The sequence below is a fragment of the Hyaena hyaena genome, unplaced genomic scaffold (assembly GCF_003009895.1).
Source record: "Hyaena hyaena isolate Hyena2069 unplaced genomic scaffold, ASM300989v1 scaffold_44, whole genome shotgun sequence".
NCBI lineage: Eukaryota > Metazoa > Chordata > Mammalia > Carnivora > Hyaenidae > Hyaena > Hyaena hyaena.
In genome coordinates this window covers 572,746-594,800 of record NW_024080676.1, presented here as the reverse complement: position 1 = coordinate 594,800, position 22,055 = coordinate 572,746, and the positions used below count along the sequence as shown (strand labels likewise).

The 22,055-nt window shown below is 38.1% G+C and overlaps 1 protein-coding gene across 3 annotated transcripts in view; it reads right to left on the bottom strand.

Moving 5' to 3' along the window:
* BTAF1 (B-TFIID TATA-box binding protein associated factor 1) overlaps positions 1-22,055 on the bottom strand; it is a 105,843-nt gene that overhangs the window by 6,209 nt on the left and 77,579 nt on the right. For all 3 annotated transcript variants that reach the window (XM_039230227.1, XM_039230228.1, XM_039230229.1), the window contains 9 exons: positions 18,283-18,435; positions 17,932-18,053; positions 17,656-17,823; positions 11,977-12,054; positions 11,725-11,854; positions 9,308-9,449; positions 9,091-9,221; positions 6,594-6,719; positions 5,128-5,280 (listed from right to left, as the gene is read on the bottom strand). In XM_039230227.1, coding sequence (XP_039086158.1) covers positions 5,128-5,280; positions 6,594-6,719; positions 9,091-9,221; positions 9,308-9,449; positions 11,725-11,854; positions 11,977-12,054; positions 17,656-17,823; positions 17,932-18,053; positions 18,283-18,435 — 1,203 coding nt within the window. The remainder of the gene's footprint in view (positions 1-5,127; positions 5,281-6,593; positions 6,720-9,090; positions 9,222-9,307; positions 9,450-11,724; positions 11,855-11,976; positions 12,055-17,655; positions 17,824-17,931; positions 18,054-18,282; positions 18,436-22,055) is intronic.

The following is a 22,055-nucleotide window of genomic DNA, read 5'->3' as shown; positions in this document are numbered from 1 at the left end:
CAATAAATAAATGAGCCTGGGTGCCTAAGTTGGTCAAGCATCCGACTCGAGAATATGGCTCAGGTCTCGACCTCACAATTTGTGAGTTTGAGCCCTGTGTTGAGCTCTGTACTGGCAGCTTTGGATTCTCTTTCTGCCCTTCCCCAACTTGCACGTACTCTCTCTCATAAATAAATGAGTAACAAAATCCAAGAGAACCATCTTTGTATCTGTTTGTGAAACTGAAGTACCCAGTATTAATCTTCATCCCTAAGGACTCTAAGGATAGTGAATTCTGCCCAAAATTTAAGACTTCAGTGGAGGATGCTTTCTTCTTTCTACTAATGAAAATTACTTAGAAAACCAAAAGCTCAGATGGGAAAAGATAATCAAAATCCAAGCAAACTCCAAGTTCCATGTAAAACTCTCAGAGTATTAGGTAGAAAAAAAGTTAACACAGCAGACTGGAAATGCTTTTCTTAGAAAGCCCAGCTTGCAAAGTCTGTCCTTGGCTGAAAGAAGTCTTGAAACTTGGCTTTTAAGAGTCTGCCTCTTGTTTTCTACCTGATAAGGGTGGCTTACTGTGCTTAAACTGTTATGCAAACAATAGGATTATGCTGAGACCTGCTTTCTTTCTGGGACTCTAGAATTTTGGTACATACTACGCAGAGGGAGTCTGTAGGATCAGATCCAATAAAAACTTTGGGTACTGAGTCTCTAATGAGCTTAACTGGTAGGCAACACTTCATATGTACTGTCATAATTTTTTCAAGTGTTGTCATAATTTGACCCTGGGGGAATAACAAATGTTTTTTCTCTTCTACCTTAGTAGCCCTTAAATTGTAAACTTTAATTAAACTGCCCTAAAGCTATTCCCCCCTCCTTGATATAGAGTACAGATATGGTATACTACCAAGGAACCCCTCCAGACAGAATAAAGAAATCTGATAAATCTAATTATTTCTATCTCTTGGCCCTAAATCTGTAATCAGATTACTATCTAAGTTTCTTTTTAAAAAATCCGGGGTGTTTTAAGAGAGTGTAACTGGGTGGTACCCAGTATAAAGAAATGTGATATCATCAGTGGAACATTCTACATAGTTTCTATTAAACAGGAGTGCTGCAGAGTGAGAGTTTATCAGAATGTCTGTGTCACACACATACAATTATCTTTAGTCCCTTAGGCAGCAATATCAAACCTTACAACCAGTCACTTTAAGAATGTCCACCTAATACTTTGTCTGCAAGTCCACACTTACCATACAATCTTCCTAGTATCTTCTTCCAGTGTAGCTATCCTACTGGATGTATGGATATATCATCTGACATAAATATTCTTGTCTGGCAGCAGAAATGGCATTCTGGCTTTCCCAATAATCTCTTATAACTTGAGTTTGCCCTGAAAGACTGATGAACTCCCAAGTATTCTGATAAAATCTAGTTGCAGGCTTGAAAAGTTGATTACTCTTCTCTAGAAAATGGTTACCAGGGTCACCTGATATGGGTATCTGAGAAGCCAGTTGCCTCCCTAGAGACCAGTTTAATTTTATCTTGCCCTAACTCCAACATAAGCTAAATTACCCCAGGTTTTTCAAGTTCTTCCTCATATAAAGCAGTTTCTAGCTTCTTTTTTTGATCTTCCACTTACAGTGCCCAGAACTCTTAATGATACTCAAATCTGGTGTCACTGAAAAGACAGTGAAGCTATGATACCCTCATTTTGGCCATCAGTATTAACTTTACCCTATAAAATGTTCGCCAATGTTTTTATTTATTATTTTTGCATGTGTACATGCCAGTAGGGAAGGGGCAGAGAGGGAGGGACACAGAGGATGCCAAGCAGGCTCTGCCACTGGGGCTCAAACTCACGAGCCATGAGACCATATTCTGAGCCAAAGTCAGATGGTGAACCAACGGAGCCACCCAGGCGACCCTGTATCTAAGCCTTTTAAAATTGATTTTGCTTATCTCCATTGAATTTCACCTACAATTTGAATTCATCATTTCAGTATCCTGAAATTCAAAAATTCTGGCAATATTAGATAATTCTGGCACTATTACTTGTTGATATACATCTTTCTATATATCTAGTGCCAGGTTTTTAAAAAGCAAATAAGATTTCTCCCTCCATTTCAGAGAACAGACCTATTTTAAATGAAAGCAAGCTAGTTCTCTCTCTCCTAAGATAGAACTTTTGCTCTGAATTGCTGAAAAGAACTGAGAAATGGAGGGGCGCCTAGGTGGCTTAGTCGGTTAAGCGTCCGACTTTCGCTTAGGTCATGATCTCGCGGTTCGTGGGTTCGAGCCCCACGTCGGGCTCTGTGCTGACTGCCAGCTCAGAGCCTGGAGCCTGTTTCGGTCTGTGACTCCCTCTCTCTCTGACCCTCCCCTGCTCATGCTGTCTCNAAAAAAATAAAAAAAAAAAACATAAAAAAAAAATAAAAAAAAAAAAAAAAAAAAAAGAACTGAGAAATAGAAAAGATAGATTCTAGGAAAGTTTTCCATAAGTATAGCCAGAAACAATCTGGGCCTAAGTTGCACATAGTTCCTAAGCATCTTAATTCCAGACACTTCAGTGTGACAATAAGCATTCTAAAATGAGATAAGTTTAATAACTCAAGAGAAAAATGTGCAAATAAACTAAAAATAACTTAAAGCCATAACTAAAGTGTGAATGAAATGCAAATATTTTTTGGAAATCTAATTAGCTTATTCCTTGACAATATCTAATAGCTTTATCTAATGTATTAGCTTTGTTAAGAAAATCATGAACACTTTACGTACAAAGTTAGTTTGGCCAAATAAGAAAACTATTCCATATACAAACAATCTAAAAGTAATATTCTATCATTTTATGGTAAAAATCTATTCTTTTGCATTTAGTGATATAAGGATACATACCTGGATGTCATATGTGTCATTATGTAACATTTTCTATACTAATCCATGTGAAATCTAAAATCTTCATTCACTATTCTCAATAAAATTTAGGCCAGAATAACTACAGAAAGCAGAAACAATTACTAAAGTCCAGATTTTACAGTAAGTTCTTAATTTTTAAGACTTGTTAGAACTAAATGGTATTAGTTTTAGCATTTTGGTACTTGCAATTGGTTCTTTTAAAAACCAATTATATCTGAAATCTTAAGACTTTTCAAAAATTCTGTTTTTGAAAGCTATACTAAGAGAGCAACATGAGAAAAATGGCAGAGTAGGCAGCCCCCCAAAAACTCAGAGATCCACACTGATAATTATTATAATCAAACCACTGAAAGAGTATCTCAAAGTAGCAAGGAAAAAAAGGTGAATTCATCATATAAAGGGGATCCTCTAGAAGATCAACACCAGACTTCTCCTCAGAAACCATAGAAGACATTACTGAGGAAAGTCAAATAACAATCTACAGAATGGGGGAAAATATTTGCAAAATCATGTATCTGATAAAGGCGTAATATCTAGAATATAAAAGAACTCTTAGGGGTGGCCTGGGTGGCTCAGTCCATTGAGCGTCCTACTCCTGGTTTTGGCTCAGGTCTTCATCTCATGGTTCCTGAGATTGAGCCCCACGTGGGGCTTCAGATGCTGACAGCCGGGAGCCTGCTTGGGATTCTCTACCTCTCTCTGTGTCCCTACCCTGCTCATGCGGTCTGTCTCTCTCAAGATAAAAACTTAAAAAAAAACCTCTTAGAATTCACCAAAAGACAGACAATACAATTTAAAAATGTTCTAAACTTAAATGGCATTTTCAACAATGAGCTAGCATTTCATACGTACTGGGATAACTACATTTAAAAAAATAATAATAAAGTAAGCATTAGCTAGGATGTGGAGAAACTGGAATCATGGCACATTGCTGATGGAAATGTAAATGGTACAGCCACTGTGGAAAACAGTCTGGCAGTTCCTGAAAAAGTTAAACAGAACTGGTAGATGATCCAGCAATTCTACTCCTAGGTATACATCCAAAAGAACTCAAAAGAGGGGCTGAAACTGATACTTATAAGCCAATGTTCCCTGCAGTATTATTCACAATAGCCAAAAAGATGGAAACAATCATGTCCATCAACAAATGACAAGATTTAGGACACCTGGGTGGCTCAGTCAGTTCAGTGTCCAACTCTTGATCTGGGTTCAGGTCAAGATTTCACAGTTCATGATTTCAAGCCCCTCATCAGGATCTGCACTGATGGCGCAGGGCCTGCTTGAGATTGTCTCTCCTCCTCTCTGTCCCTCCCCTGCTTGTGCTTGCTCTCTCAAAACAAATAAATAAACTTAAAAAAGACTCGATAAACAAATGTGGTATATACATAATAAAAAAAATAATGGAATGTTATTTAGCTATAAAAATGAAGTACTAATACATGACACAACACAAATGAACCTTGAAAACCAAGTGAGGGGTGCCTGGGTGGCTCAGTTAAGCATCTGACTCTTGATTTTTGCTCAGGTCATGATCTTATGGTTTATGAGACTAAGCCTGTGTCAGGCTCTATGCTGACAGTGTGGATCCTGCTTGGGATTCTCTCTACTACTCTCTCTGCCCCTCCCTGCTCATGCGTGTACAGGCTCTCTCTCTCTCTCAAAATAAACTGAAAGAAAAAGGGAAGAGAAAGGGAAGAGGAAGGGAAGAGGAAGGGAAGAGGAAGGGAAGGGAAGGGAAGGGAAGGGAAGGGAAGGAAAAAAGGGAAAAGGAAAACCAAGTGAAATAAGCCAGTCTCAAAAGTGCAAATATTATATGATTCTATTACATTATTTAGAACAAGTAAATTCATATAAATATAATGTGGACTGGAGGTTATTACCAGAGGTTGGAAGAAAGTATGAGAATAGGAAGTTGTTATTGCTTAATTGGTAGAGAGTTTCTGTTTGGGTGATGGAAAATTTTTAGAAATAAATAGTAGTGATAGCTACATAACACTGAATGTAATTAATGCCACAGAATTTAACACTTAAAATGGTTAAAATGGTATATTACACTGTACACATTTACCACAGTTTTTAAAAAAGCTATACCAAAAATTGAACAAACCAAATTAAGAAATAAAAGAAATGGCATACACATCAGTAATATTTTGGAAAAGCAAATTTATACAGTGTTACAGATCAAGAATATGTAACACACATCTAACATTCATGAAACCTACTTACTTGTTTCAAAGCTGAGAGCTTAGGGGCATGCTGAATATCATGAAGAGAAGAATTCTGAACTGCCAGTTTTTCAGTAGTACTCTTGAACTCTGGATGCTGAGGTGTCAAGACTAATGCTGGATGGTTGCACAGCTTACGTAAGTATTGTAATGCCTTTAAGGGGGAGAAAAAGTATATGCAAGTCCATGCATGTCACAAACGCCTGTGTCTCCGTACCTTCTCCTACCCCCCCGCCCCCCAGAGTGCCTTTGGTCCTCTTCTTGCTCCCCCTCCTCATTCTTCAAGAATCAGTTCAAATGTCTCATCTGTGATGCCTTCACCAGTGCTTCCCGTGCAGCGTATGAGAGCATTTACTGCTTGTATCAACTATAGTTTATGTCTCTCTCCTTCACTGGACAATGAACTTCTCATGGCAGAAAGACCTCTTTCCTTCCCAAAGTGGGATAATGCTTACAGATGCTTCTCAAATAAGGCAACATTTCCTACAGATTTCCTAAGGGCTTCTCAAACTTCAGTGGGTATAAAAATTTCTTGAGGACCTTATAAATCTGCAAATCTCTCCTCTACATGGTATTCTAATTCAGCAAGTCAGGGAGAGGGGAAGGCAGTGCAAGCTGGTTATTTCAAGTGGTCGTGTTTAAGAATCAGAACCCTATAGAGTCCTTCTTTCTTTTCTCTAATTTTGCCACATTCTCTCTTGCCTTTTACTTGGCTTATGATTTGGGTTTTTAATTTTGCATTAGAAAGCTCCACTGACAAGGCTCAAGAAACAGCTAGACACAGTGACAGAAACTATGGGAGAGGTATAAGCCCTTTCCCTTCTTCTATCTTTAAAAATGTTACAGTGTTTAATTTCTTGGTAGCACGTGGGTTTGGGAGTTTTTTATGGTGGAATATTCCAAAAGGGACAGAAAGCCTAAGTTGACACTTAATCTTTTTCATTTGCTTTCCCTTGAGCACATAAGGCATCACCTGTCTCATGACTTCTGTACTTCTGGTATCCTCTGCCTGGAATCACCCCCAACATATCTGCATGCCTCAATCCTCCTTCAGTGTCACCTTCTCAGTGAGGCTGCCCCTGACCTCTCTACTAGAAACCACAACCCACCCAACTCCTATACTGCATAACCTCATACTCTAGGGAAGATACCTGTTTTCCACTGCTTTAGTTAACCCCCGAGCTTACAAAAGTTACTGCCCTATAGCAGGCATTCCAATATTTTTTTAATTTAAAGCAAAGTATTCTCTAAAACTCTTCTTTACGTGTAATATACAAAAAATATTGCATTTTGTATATTTTAGTATTAATTATAATTTTGAAGATAAATACTCTTCTCTATTTTCAAGAATGTATACACAATACTGAAAAAAGGTTAAATAAATCCATACTTCAGTATTCCATGTAAAAATTGCTGCACTGAAAAACATGATTCTTCAAGAATTAAAAAGGAGATTAAAATCTATACCTGAAATACATGGCCTGTGGCTTTAAGCTTTGGTTTTTCAGTTTCTTCAGAGAGTACAGCTGAAGAAACTGTTTCATCAACATCACACTTAGCACGAGACTTAGCAAAATCCTCATAGAGCTGAACCTGTAAAATTGCACCCACAAAAGAAGTATATTTATTTTCAATTGTTCAAAAACACAGCTAGCAAATGACAGTAAGAGCAACAGTGTAAGCCAGCCCTCATTAAAGAAATTATGATACCTAAGCTTCACTAATGATTACAAATTATCCACTACATCTTGGTAAATTCCTTTAAAATTACACTTAGAAAACAAATGTAACACATTAAGCTTGGATGCTAAAATATTAAAAACTAGTTAAATAGTCCTAGACTCAATTTTTCCACTCTGTTGAGGAAGATAAATACATTACCAATAAAAGAGAACCTGAATCTTTAGAGGTAAATGAGAAAATCTTCTCTAAGTGAGGTTATGTGGTACCCTATAGGTACATTCAAAGAGACCAAGTTTTGATACTACTGCTGGCGTGCCTGGTTGGCGCAATCAGTAGAGCATGCAACTCTTGATCTCAGGGTTGTGAGTTCAAGCCCCAAGTTGTGTACAGAGATTACTTAAATAAATAAAACTTAAAAAAAAAAAAAAAAAAAAGTAGGGGCACTTGGGTGGCTCAGTTGGTTGAGCGTCCGACTTTGGCTCAAGTCATGATCTCAGTTTGTGGGTTTGAGCCCCGCTTTGGGCTCTGTGCTGACAGCTAGCTCAGAGGGGAGCCTGCTTCTGATTCTGTGTCTCCCTCTCTCTCTGACCCTCCTGTGCTCACGCTGTCTCCCTCTCTCAAAAAAATAAATAAAACATTTAAAAAAAAAAAAAAAAGTAAAGAGAAGTATAAGAATACTACTGCCACCTAAAAGGAGAACTCATACAAAGTTAAAGCATTACCTTGGGGTCTTGGTTCCTACCTTGTACATACTATAACAATATGAAAGAAAAGAAAATCTAGAGTGCTAAAAAACAGAAGTCAAAATATAAAAACCTGCTGGATGCTAAGTAAAGCCAAATGTCATTTCCCTCCCAGGTCCTCCCCTCCAGGCCACTTAAATGTTTTATACCACTGGCATATACCATGGATTTTCTTTTTTAAAGATTTTATTTTAATCTCTACACCAACATGGGGTGTGAACTCACAACCCCAAGATCAAGAGTTGCATGCTCTACTGACTGAGCCAGCCAGGTGCCCCTACCATGGATTTTTTCATAGGACACCTTTTCTTTATTGTATTTACTTCAAAACATCTTCATCTCATTGTTCCTAAAATATTCCTTTCAAAAAATGCTAATTCAAATTTTACACATGAAAAATGGAGGCCCAGGGGCGCCTGGGTGGCTTAGTCAGTTAAGGGTCCGACTTTCGCTTAGGTCATGATCTCGCGGTTCGTGGGTTCGAGCCCCGCGTCGGGCTCTGTGCTGACTGCCAGCTCAGAGCCTGGAGCCTGTTTCAGTCTGTGACTCCCTCTCTCTCTGACCCTCCCCTGCTCACGCTGTCTCTCTCTCTCTCTCCTAGAAATAAATAAAACATTAAAAACAAAAAAAAAAATGGAGGCCCAGACGTATGATGTAGATAATATAAGTGATCATAGTGCTTTCATCATCTAGATTAGTGTCCTGCTAAGCTCTAAATTCAAGTTATATAGATAGGAGAGGAAAAAAAGGTTCTGGGTGTATCTGTATATCTTTTATTCATTTTACCATACTAAGTCAACTCAAAATACTGAAGTAGATTGATACATACTAACCCTGAACATAAAGTTAAAACAGAAAATTCTGATTATATAGGCCATGTCTCACTAATAAAAAAGACAGTCTCCCCTTACAAAATACTACATAAGAAAAGGCATACAATAAATTGCTTTGATAATGGTCTCTGTACAAAAACAGATCTGTACAAAACCCAAGTCTTATTTAAAAAATGTACTGGCAATGCAGTTAATACTTTTAAAGGGAAAAGGTCCCACTTCCCAGGTTTGAAACTCAGTCCTGATATATATTAGCTACATAATCTGTGCAACTTAATTTTTCTGAGCTTCCCTTTTCCTCATTTGCAAAAATGGGGATTGACAATACCTATAATGCTGTTGTGAAGATATGACACTACAGGCAGATTTTTGGCCCTTATAAACACTGGCTCATTTCATCATGAGACTAACCTTGCAACTTTTCTGATTAATTTGAGATATAAGAAATCAACTATGATACTTGCTTTTGTTTTAATGCTATACTCAAATGCACTTATCCAAATGTACATCCACATATCCAAACAGATTCATTCAGGTCCTATCTCTCTTTGGAACAAAACATTCCTAAAATCTGTGAAAGTAGAAGCTAGATTGGGAATGATAAAAGACGAAGTCTAATCCCCTTTATTCAATAATTTTGTGGCTTATTCAAAGCACTCTCCTAATAAATGTACCACCAACAACCACAATCATTGGACTTCTAACCTGGAGAGGACTAAGAGTACAGTAGTAGTCTTGAATAATTTTGGGTGGAAGATCCTGCAAAACATCTTCTTTCATTCTTCTCAAAAGAAATGGCAGGACTTGGCGGTGGAGTGCATCCATTGCAAGAACACCTGTTAAGAGTACGAGAAAACAGCTTCAAAAAGATAGGAATAAGTTACATTCACTTGCATAGTATATAATTATATCATTTTCATACCTGCTTCTTGTTCTCGACTAGAGCTTCGAGCATCCCTACTGGCTAATATAGGTTTACCATATCGAGCAGCAAACTGGCGTTCGGTCCCCAAAAATCCTGGCATGAGGAAATCAAATAATGACCACAGCTCCAAAACGTTATTCTGAATATAAAAAAGGAACACAAGTTAATCTTTTGTAGTGGGATTATTTCCTTACACTCGAAAAATGGAATATTAATAAAAACCCATTCTGGGTACATACATGAGGGGTAATCAACTACATTTTTTACATATATGGTCTAAGTCTGTATTTTAATGTATAAAATTCACATCAGTATCCCTGAAGAAAATATTCTACCCTATTTGGGGAGAATTCTGAAGTCTCCTTCACCAGAATAAGCCTTGGTCCATAGTGTTTAAATCCTATTGGTGGCATCTATCAAGCAGTAAACAGAAAAGCAGAAAGATGAGTATGTTTTATGTTTCTGATTCTTTGACACTAAACTTAACATCAAGATTTAAAGAATTTGACCAACATCACCATTTCCTTTTTTATTAAAAAACATTTTTTTTAGTGTTTACTTATTTTTGAGAGAGAGAGAAAGAGACCAAGTGCTAATGAGGGAGGGGCAGAGAGAGGAGACACAGAATCTGAAGCAGCCTCCAGGCTCCGAGCTGTCAGCACAGAGCTCGACACAGGGCTCGAACTCACAAACCATGAGATCATGACCTGAGATCATGACCTTTCCAATTTTACTACTGAAGTTTCCTTTGTAAAAAAAAAAAAAAGAAAAGAAAAGAAAGAAACGGGGAGGGGAGGGGAGGGAAGGAGCACTTTTTCATTTTGTCATTTTGGATGCATTCCCAATATGTGTGGATCCTAAGGTGCCAGCCCACTGCCTTACCCACTTCCAGAAGCCCTCTTCACCCTGCTCAGGCTATGGTTCATCATAGTGGGCTGCCCTGCCATATGGATACCCTTCTAATCCCTCTTAGGTTCTGCCTCCTAACTCCAGGCTACCGTGGGTCTTCAGTGCAGAAACCCTTAAAAGCTTCGGAGCTAAAATGTTCAGGTTGGGAAGGGAGAAAGAAAGAGGGCCTTTAAAGAAACAAAAAACCAAACTTGGTATGAAAGTAATATGTGAACAATTAAGCGTTCACTTAATGATCAAAATGCTAATACTTAGAATAATCAGTCCAGTAACAAAAAGAAAAAGAAAAGTAACAAAGATGTATGTAAGTAAAGAACTGCTGATTTTTTTTTTCTTTTTTTTTTTTTAGCATCAAAAGGAATCTTAAAGGTCACTTGGGTGTTCACCATTCCACTAACTGGAGAATGATGAAGAGTATCTTCCCACCACAGTTGGCTATCCAAGCTAGGTATGAACATTTGCAACCAGTTCCCCTGGAAGATAACAGAATCTCTCGAAAGTAACAGAAGACTTCTATAAATTTACTCATCTCCTTTCTTTTCCAACACAACCTTCTACCATCTTTTCCAATTTCCTCCTAACTCCAGGTACCCACACCTCTACTATATGATGATTCCCCTCTGAATCAGCTCTAAGTTTTCAACATTAAATCAGATTGTGGTGTAATACCACAGAAGGAGAATGGCTAGTGTGGAATAGAGTCTGACTAGTTTCCCATACTTTAGACACAAGACTTCTATTTACGTAGCCTAAAATCACATTTTACTATTTTTTTATTTTTTACAAATAGTTTATTGTCAAGTTGGTTTCCATATAACACCCAGTGCTCATCCCCACAAGTGCCCTCCTCCATGCCCATCTCCCCCCTCCCCCCCCCCACACCCATCAGTCCTCAGTTTTTTCTCAGCATTCAAGAGTCTCTTATGGTTTGCCTACATTTTACTATTTTATTTGAATTCTAGTATAGTTAACATACAGTGTTGTATTAATATCAGGTGTACAAGATAGTGATTCAAAAAATTTTTTTTTTAATTTTTTTAAACTTTTTAAAAAAATTTCTGAGAGAGCGTGAACAGAGAGGTGTCAGAGAGAGAAGGAGATACAGAATCTGAAGCAGGCTCCAGGCTCTGAGCTAGCTGTCAGCACAGAGCCCAACGCGGGGCTCAAACCCACAAACTGTGAGATCATGATCTGGGCCGAAGTATGACACCTAACCAACTGAACCACCCAGGTGCCCCTAGTGATTCAAAAATTCCATATACCAACCAGTTCTCTTCATAATTGTTTTTAAAACCTGGTTTGCTCAGATCCTATTACATACCAAATGAACCATTATGAACCAAACGAACACAATTACTGGAATTTATTCCTATAATAATGGGAAGGAGGGAAGGAGGGAGGGAGGCAGGAAGCAGGCAGGTGGAAAAGCACGTCTTTAATTCACTGCCAAATGTCAAACCTTCTTTCCACATGGCGAACAGTGGGGGAGAACAATAAATAATTACCTGGATTGGTGTTCCAGAAAGAATAATCCTATAATTAGCAGTCAGTTGCTTTACAGCTTTTGACAATTTTGTTTTTCCATTTTTGATGACATGGCCTTCATCAAGAATACAGTAGTTAAATTTAATATTTCTAAGGGAGAATAAACAAAAAAATTAGCACCTTTTAATATATGGCAGGAACTATATAGTCTTTCAGACAGGAAAATATTAACACTCTTCATAAGTTTTTCTAAAAAAATTTTTAATTCTTACCTAAAGAAATCTATGTCATTCCTTACAACATCATATGAAGCCACTATCAGATTGTGCCTTTTTACTTGATGCTGTAACCTGTATTTAAAAATAAGATTGGGAAATGAGGAATCTGCAAAGTCTGTAATAGAATTTCAAAGAGGGAAACTACAGCTACCATCTTACAAGGTATTTTCAATGTGCCTACTAAGTCCAGCATTCTTTTCTGCTTATTCCACATCCATGACCCTACTACCTGAAGACCGTTCTTTTGACTTGGCCTTGTTAGCTTAACTCAGCCTGACTAGAAAAGAGATGGGTACCTGATTCAAAATGTGGTGGACATTGTAACTTTATTTGCTAACACCTCTTCCTCGAAGGCACTATTTTGTGTGGGGGGTGAGGTGAAGCCATCAGTCACATGTCCCCAAAATCACCAAAGAGATTAAACACTGAATCAGGTTGAGCCATTCACAATATTTTATCCTCTGACCATAAAGACTAGTTTGGGGGCATGACCCAAAGCCAGTCAGTCATTTCCAGTATTGATATATTCATGATGGGAGAGGGAAGATCTCTGTTCATGACAGCGGCTAAGCTAGGTGAATGTGGGCTTCTGTTTATGTTAGTCATCTTATTCATTGAATGCACAAACCAATGAAACAAGTTATATGGGGAGAAAAGGCAAATGAGAGCAATTTAAATGTGCCTGAAGCAAGAATTCACCCCTGAAATTCTCAAGTTAGTGAATTAATGGATTTCCTATTTGCTTAAGTTTGTAAAATTCTAACTAAAGACACTACAGTAAATTCTTTAAGAGTACAAACTGTTGATTTGCCTGTGTTCAAATTCTCATCTATTTAATTAGCTGAGTGACCTTAGACCCAGACCCCATGTCTTATTAGACTTGTCTGCAAATGGAACAAAATAAATAACCATAGTTCATGTGGTGATTGTGCAAATACACAATACACAATTTTACGTAAATGTACAACTACTAAGAATAATGCCTGGCTAGTAAGTGCTCAATATAGGTTACCTATTTTGAATACAGAGGGGCAGCAAATTTATGGACTAATCAGCAACCTATGACTATCCATGATTTAAAAGATAAACTGAAGGAGTAGAGTTAAGATGGTGGAAAAGTAGGGGGCCCAAAGCTTGCGCTGTTCCTCAAACACAGCTACATAAATAGCAAATCATTGTGAACACCCAAGAAATATATCCTAGGGCAGAGAAACAAATTGCACATCTACAGGTAGAAAAATGGCCATATCATGGAAAGTAGGAGCTACAGAGAAATGATCTGGAGGAGAAAAGAGCTACAGGTGTTGCAGAGGGGAGGGAGCCTTGAACACAGGAAAAGGAGGGAGGGATGAAGGGGAGCAGGGAGAAGGTGGGGGGGAGGGGAGAGGATGCAAACAGTGCACAGGGGATTGCACAAAAAAATTCTTCCCCAAACCACTGACTAGGGAAAAGGAGAGGGGCTGACTACCTTTAGAAGTCCCCACCATCACCGGAGTTGTGGCTCTGGGACCTTAGCAGTGCTGTGGTGGGGAGCGAAGGTGGAGGCCTGGGAGTGGGCAGTGTGGTCTGGAGATGCCCTGGGTTGCACAGGGGAAAACAGTTCTTCTTGAAGTGCATTTGAAAATGAGGGCACAGCCTCTCAGGGGACAAAGAACTGGCTTGCTGATGTGCTACCCTGTTCACTAGCATAGGAACAGAGACACCTGCTGAGGGCAGCAAACCTTGGTGCCAGCTTTTTGCTGTGCTTTATCATAAACTACGAACCACTGCACAGTCATGCGACTGCTTTACTGACACAAACCAACACTGGCCAAAGCATGACAAGACCCTCCCCCAGAAGACTGGTATAGGTCTCTAACATTTGGAGTTGTGAAACTCAGCAACACACCTGAGTTAAAACACAGGAGCATTGTGCCACTAGTAGGCAGACAGCATGAACACAGGGTGAAGGCAGCAATCTGACAGCATGAACAGAGGGTGAAGGCAGGGTGAAGCTGGGGATGTAGAGAGGTGATTGTTTGCTTTTCTGTGAGGGCTTCCTGAAGAGTGGCAGAAATGAACTCCCTGCTGCAGGGACGAGAGAGCAGGATGATGCCATTTCACCCCTGCCCATCAGCACTGACCCACTTCAGTGAGCTATACAGCACCCCCCAGCAGAGGCTGCTTACACTAAGGACTGCCCCCCTGCACCTTGCAGGTGCATCTCCATTTGGGCAAGTCTGTCTCAGAATCAGCAGAGCAGGTCCCTCACCCAGAAGACCAGCACAAACACCTAATATACACCAAGTCTACTGATCACAGAGTGCTGCAAAGCCTCAGTTCTAGGGGAAAGATATCACTTCTAACAGGGAGACCAGAACACACCTAGTTAAAACCTGCCACACAGCAGACAACATCCAAACCCCCCAACTGTAGGCAAGGAGAAACTTTGTAGAGCATTGACCTGAAGAAAGAAGCAGCCAAAATACAACAGTAGAGTGCACACTCTGAAATACCTCCTGAAGCACCAGGCCTAAAACAGTGTAAGATCTTTTCTTAATATAGCCATTACTCTCAGGAGGAGGAATACAACAGGCTTTCCTCTCTCTCTCTCTCTCTCTCTCTCACACACACACACACACACACACACAAACACACCCAGTAACCTAGACATGATGACAAAACTGAGGAATTCACCCCAAAAGAAAGAATAGGAAGAAGCAATGGCCAGGGAATTAATCAAAAGAGATATAGATAAAATGTCTGAACCAAAATTTAAAATAACAATATTAAGGATACTAGTTGGGCTTGAGAAAATCGTAGAAGATACTACACAATCCCCTAATGCAGAGATAAAAGAACAAATAGCTAGTCAGGCTAAAATTTAAAATGCTATATTTGAGGGGCACCTGTGTGGCTCAGTCAGTTGAGCATATGAGGGAATACATGAATTCAGCAAAGCCACAGGATGTAAAACCAACATATAGACATCTGTTGCATTTCTATACAGCAATAATGAGGGAGCAGAAAAAGAAACCAAGGAACGGATCCCATTTACAGCTGCAACAAAAACCATAACATACCTAGGAATAAACTGAGATCTGTACTCTGAAATATACAGAACACTTTTAAAAGAAATTGAAGAAGACACAAAGAAATGGAAAAGTATTCCATGCTCATAGATTGGAAGAACAAACATTTTAAAAATGTCTGTAGTGGGACGCCTGGGTGGCTTAGTCGGTTATGTGTCCGACTTTCGCTTAGGTCATGATCTCGCGGTTCGTGGGTTCGAGCCCCGCGTCGGGCTCTGTGCTGACTGCCAGCTCAAAGCCTGGAGCCTGTTTCAGTCTGTGACTCCCTCTCTCTCTGACCCTCCCCTGCTCACGCTGTTTCTCTCTCTCTCTCCTAGAAATAAATAAAAATATATTAAAAAAAAAAATGTCTGTAGTATCCAAAGCAATCTATACATTTAATGCAATCCCTATCAAAATACCAACAGCATTTTTTGCAGAGCTATCACAATCATAAAATTGGTATGGAACTACAAAAGACCGAACAGCCAAAGCAATCTTGAAAAAGAAAAGCAAAGCTGGAGACATCACAGTTACAGACTCTCAAGCTGCATTACAAAGCGGTAGTCATCAAGACAGTATGGTACTGGCATAAAAACAAGCATACAGATCAATGGAATAGAACAGAAAACCCAGAAGTGGACCCACAACTATATGGTCAACTAATCTTTGGTGAGACAGGAAAGAATATCCAATGGGAAGTCTCTTCAACAATGGGTGCAGGGAAAACTGGACAGCAACATGCAGAAGAATGAAACTGGACCACCTGCTTACACCACACATGAAATAAATTCAAAATGAATGCAAGACCTAAATGTGAGTCAGGAAACCATCAAAATCCTACAGTAGTAAAACATGCAGCAACCTCTCTGACTTCAACCTGAAGAGCTTCTTAATAGACCCATTACCAAAGGCAAGGGAAACAAAAGCAAACATGAACTACTAGGGCTTCAAGATAAAAAGCTTCTGCACAGCAAAGAAAACTATCAACAGAAGTTGCAAAGGCAGCCTATGAAATGGAAGAAGATAGTTGCAAATAACGTATCTGATAAAGTGTTAGTATCCAAGATCTGTAAATGATTTATCAAACTCAACACCCAAAAAACAATCCAGTTAAGAAATGGGCAGAAGACATGAATATACATTTTTTTCAAAGATATGGATGGCTAACAGACACATGAGATGTTCAACACAACTCATCCTGAGGGAAATACAAAGCAAAACCAGGATGAGATACCAACTGATACCTGTCAAAAGAGCTAAAACTAACAACACAGGAAACAACAGATGTAGGCAAGGATGTGGAGAAAAGGTGAGAATATAAACTGGTGCAGCCACTCTGGAAAACAGGACACAGTCTGCTCAAAAAGCTAAAATTACAACTACCCTATGACCTGGCAATTGCACTACTAGGTATTTACCCAAAGAATACCAAAATACAGTTTCAAAGGGATACATGGACCCCAATGTTTACAGCAGCATTATCAATAATAGCCAAATGATGGAGATAACCCAAGTGTCCACCAACTGAAGAACAGATAAAGAAGATGTGGTATATACATACAATGGAATATTACTGAGCCATCAAAAAGAATGACATCTTGCCATTTGCATGGACATGGATGTAGCCAGAGTGTATTATGCTTAGCAAAATAAGTCAGAGAAAATTACCACATGATTTCACTCATGTGGAATTTAAGAAACAAACAGATGGAACACATGAGAAGGGGGCGGGGGGAGAAGAGAGAAAGGGAAGCAAACCCTAAAAGACTCTTAACAATAGAAAACAGAGTTGATGGAGTGACGTGGGTAGGGGATGTGCTAAATGGATATTGGGTATTAAGGAGGGCACTTGTTATGAGAGCAATGGGTGTTATATGTAACTGCTGAATCACTAAATTCCATTCCTGAAACCAATATTACACTAAATGTTAACTAACTAGAATATAAATTAAAGCTTGAAAAAAAAAACCTGAAATCAATGAAACTCTGCTCTTCAAAATTTGCATTTAGGGGGCTCCTGGGTGGCTTAGTCAGTTAAGCTTCCAACTTTGGCTCAGGTCAGATCTCATGGTTCATGAGTTTGAGACTGCGTCAGGCTCTGTGCTGAGAGCTCAGAGCCTGGAGCCTGCTTCAGATTCCGTGTCTCCCCACCTCTCTCCACCCCTCCTCTGTGCTCTCTCAAAAATAAACATTTTTAAAAATCTGTATTTAGGAACATGAGGGATGTACTAGTTTAAGAGAGAAAGGGTAAAGCTCAATGAACTCTAGCACTGATATGGTCTCAGGGCAGCCAGAGCAGCCCTTGTGGAGCAAAAGCATTTTGGGGATGAAGGAGCTTTTAGAGAAAGAGATGCTGTGATTACAAGGCTCCCAAGAAGGGCACAGTGAATGGCTTTGGTTCCTAGGTCCAATATTTAGAAAATCCAATTGACTGTTAACAATAGCTAATGTCTCTGAACTCTGAAGTGTCTCACTGATTGTATATAACATACACTCATCTTTCTTAAATAAGGGAGGTTCTGACAATCAAAAAAACTAACTAGAAATCATTTTTAACAAATTTTATTCTTCTAAAGTTCTTAAAACAGAAAATTAAATATTTTTGTTGTAGAGTTCTTACCTTATTCTTTCAGTAGGAGGTCCAGTATAATGTAGTGGATTGAGATATTCTTTGGAGCAAAATTTACCTACTTCATCCACCCAATGACCTGTTAATGTTGGCGGACAAACCACCAAGGAAGGAAGTGGCATACATTCTGCCAGTTTTGATCTTGCATATTCTTGGGCCCTTTACAACAATAAAACACAATAAATTAACCAGGGTTTCTTTGTTTTGTTTTTTTACATTTCTCAGCATCTAAAACCCCTTTTCCAAGAAATTAACATTTTAAATTACCGGTGACAGTGATCTCCTGCTAGAATGCAGATGGACTGTAAAGTTTTTCCTAAACCCATGTCATCACACAGAATTCCATGAAGTTTATATTTATTAAGAAATGCTAACCAATTCACACCATCCTGAAAAGGTTAGGAGAAAGAGGAAAAAAATTATAAATGTGAACAGATTATAAAAATTTTTTTCTTGTAAAACACATAGGTACAGATCAAAAAACTGTTTTTATAGGTAAAGGGGTAATAAATGGGTAAAAGACACTAAACACAAGATTTTACTAAATAAATTTTAAAAACTCTTCTAGGTACATTGAAAGGAATAGTCACTATTCATTAGATAAGTATAAAACTTTACCTGTTGATATTTTCTGAGTTCAGCATTAATTGGTACTGGTATTTTGTAATTTTCTAATTTTTTCCCATCTAATAACTGCTCCAAAAAGTGTCGTTCCTTGGCTTTCAATTGGATTAGTTCTTCTGACATATTTGGAGGGTCTGGAATGCCTGCCTGAAGTGATTTTTTAAAGTGTATTAAAACTATTTACTACAGTTAATTTGTTCATACTCAGATTATGAAATAACTGCAAGTCTTATCAAAATGTAAATATGAAGAAAAGTAATTCAGAAAGAGTAATAGTTAAAATAAGTAATAGTAATAAGTAATAATAGATAATTTTAAAGATGGAAAATGAATAGAGTTTAAATTTGGCAGGTATTAAAAGCATTATGAGATGACTAAATAAGCACATGTGAGGTATTTTAAAGAATACACCTACAACTTATTTTCCCCACACCAGGCATTACTTGATAAAGAGGCAAATAAAATTACATAGTTTATTTTAAATAAAAGGCTGTTACTGGAGCTTCTCAATTTCAGTGTTATGAAGCCCTAGGGTTTTAGCTCTCAAAATGTAGTCTGCAGACCCCTCAGGATCCCCAAGATTTTTTCAAAGGATCATTGAGGTCAAATCTATTTCATAATAAAGGAAAGACATTGTTTGCTTTTTTCACTTTGTTGACATTTGTACAGAGGCTCCAAAAGTTATGATGCCTTACTGCTTATGCCTCAAAAAGAATTAAGGCAACATCACTCAATGTACTAACAAAAGTCACTGTGTTACAGCCACGCACCAGCATTTTTTTTTAAAAGCCAGTTTCATTTAAGAATGTCCTTATTAATGCAGTAGAGGCACCTGAGTGGTGCATTGGTTGAACGTCTGACTTTGGCTCAAAGTCATAACCTCATAGTTTGTGAGTTCGAGCGCCCCAAGTCCTCCCCATTGGGCTCACTGCTGTCAGTGCAGAGACCACTTTGCATCCTCTGTCCCCCTCACTCTGCCCCTCCCCAGCTTGAGCTTTCTTTCCTCTCTCAAAAAAAAAAAAAAAAAAACCCAACAATGTTCTTAAAGTAGTAAACCTACTAGACCTAGACCTCAACCCTTGAATGCACATCTTTTTAACATTCTGTGAAGTACACATAAAGCACTTTTGTTGCACATCAAAATATAGTATGTTGAGGAAAAGCATTGTGAGATTGTTTAAATTGTGACCTGAGTGAGCCATTTTTCAAAGAACAACATTTTACTTGAATGGACTAACAAACTGTTATTCTGACTTGGCTATCTGGCCAACATTTTCTTAAAGACAAATTTGTCACTTCAAAGAAAACAACCGACATAAACTTGCTGCCAATGATAAAACTCAATCTTCCAAGAGAAACGGCACTGTGAGTTTGAGCTTAAGTATATACGCTTCCTAGTACTTAAAAAGAATTTTCTGTTGGTGATCTAATGAATCTGATTTGCTATTTTATGCAAAATATTATCAACCTTTAAAAGATATAAATAACTCATTGAATCAGTATTTTCCAAATGACCAATGTTTATGCTACAAAACATGTATGGATAAAAGACCTATTCATAAGTGTAAGGTAAGCCATCAAATTTGAATGTAGAGAGGAGTGCCTGAGTGGCTAAGTCGGGTAAGTGTCCAACTCTGGCTCAGGTCATGTTCTCAAGACTCATAAGTTCAAGCCCCACGTCAGGCTCTGTGCTGACAGCTCAGAGCCTGGATCCTGTTTCAGATTCTGTGTCTCCCTCTTTCTTGGTTCCTACCAACTTGGTGCTCTGTCTCTCTCTCTCAAAAATAAATGAACATTAAAAAAAAAACAGGTTTTTTTTTTTCTTTAAATGTACAGAGTTTTTATATTCACGGATAGGATTTTTAGATTCCACATTGCATATAAATGTAATAATCTTTCTCTTATTGAGTTTTGGTATGTTATCAGATAAAAGAATATCCACAATGCTTGACTTTCTTCATATACCTCAACCCAAGAAACATGTTACAACAGCCTGAATGCTAAAGCAAACATAACAGTCCTGCTATCTACTATTAGGCCAGGCATAAAAGAAATGTGCAAAGGTGTCAAACAATGTCACTCTTCTCACTAGCTTATTTTTGTTTTAGGAAAAAAAGTTACTTTTCATTTTAAAATGTTACTTATGGTAATATCTAGTGGGTTTATTAAATGAAATAATAAATCTTTTTTATATTTCTCAGTTTTAATTTCTATTACAGAAAATATGGTAAAAGCTCTTTGGGGTTTTCAATTTTTAAGAATGTAATGAGCAGAACGTAGGTGGCTCAGTTGGTTAAATGTCTGACTTTAGCTCAGGTCATGATCTTGCAGTTTGTGAATTCAAGCCTCACTGTTCAGGCTCTGTGCTTACAACTCAAAGCCTGGAGCCTGTTTTGGATTCTGTGTCTCCCTCTCTCTGTTCCTCCCCCACTAGACTCTGTCTCTCAAAAATAAAAAAAAATAAAAATAATTAAAAAAAGAATGTAATGAGATCCTCAGACCAAAAAGTTTGAGAACTGCTGCCATATGGTATATCTAAAGTTAAGAAATGTAAAATTCTGGAAACAGAGTAACAATTAAGGTCAACTAAAATACAGGGGTGCCTGGATGGCTAAATTAGTTGAGCAGCCAACTTCGGCTCAGTTCAAATTCTCATGGTTCATGAGTTCAAGCCCCACATCAGGCTCACTGCTATCAGTGTGGAGCTTGCCTCAGATCCTCTGTCCCTTTCTCTCTCTGCCCCTCTATGCTCTCTTAGTCTCAAAAATAAACATTAAAAAAAGCTCAATTAAAATATATATTCCGTATCACATAAGAAATAGTACCAGAGGAATGAAGTATGCACAGTGAGTCTTAAAAATGACTACCATTATGTTTTCAAAAGGCTTAGGAATTAACAACTGTATCTAATAAAATAAAAACACTTTAGCAGATCTAATAGCATATGATGGTCATCAAAATGAGGCCTTTCTGCACAATGCTTTACAAAGAAATAACAAAACTGTAAACATCTATCTTCATGGGATTTTTAATAACAACCAGCCATAGGGCCACATAAGGAGGTCCATTTCCTAACAATGAAACTCTAAGCCAAAATGTGATAAATATTATCCAGTGCCAGGAACTCTTTCTGTGTATATATTCCTCATTCCAATTACTATTAAATCAGCAACAGTTACTAATAATGCAAGGAATTAGAGCTTCTGTCAAAATTACTTGAATCCTTCTCAGTATATATTTCAGAAAAGCACATGTTCTTCCTGTGAAGATGTAACAAAGGAAATCAAGATAGAGTAGAACAGGAATATACTTGGATGATATTGTTTCTATTGCTACATCTTCAAACTCAGTACGCTTTTCCTTTGAATTTATGCTTAATTCTTCCACTAATCCCAACCAGTGTGTTTTTATTTGTAATTGTATTTTTCATCTCAAGAAGCTGAATTTGCTTTGTTCTTCTTTCTCCCACTTTACTGATTATATTCATGCTTTCCTCTACCTTCTTGAACATATGGGGGTATATCCTAATGTCCTTGTTTACTAATTCTATCATCTGGGTCATTTCAGGGTCTGTTTCTATTGACTGACTTTTCTGCTGGTTATTGGATCTATTTTCATACCTGGCCATTTTCCGGTGGGTGCTAAACATCATTTATGTTGTTGGGTGTAGGATTTTTAGGTGTTTTGTTTTTTGTTTTTTTTTTTTTTTACTTTATTTTTGAGAGAGCATGCACACACCAGCAGGGGAGGGACAGAGGATTCAAAAA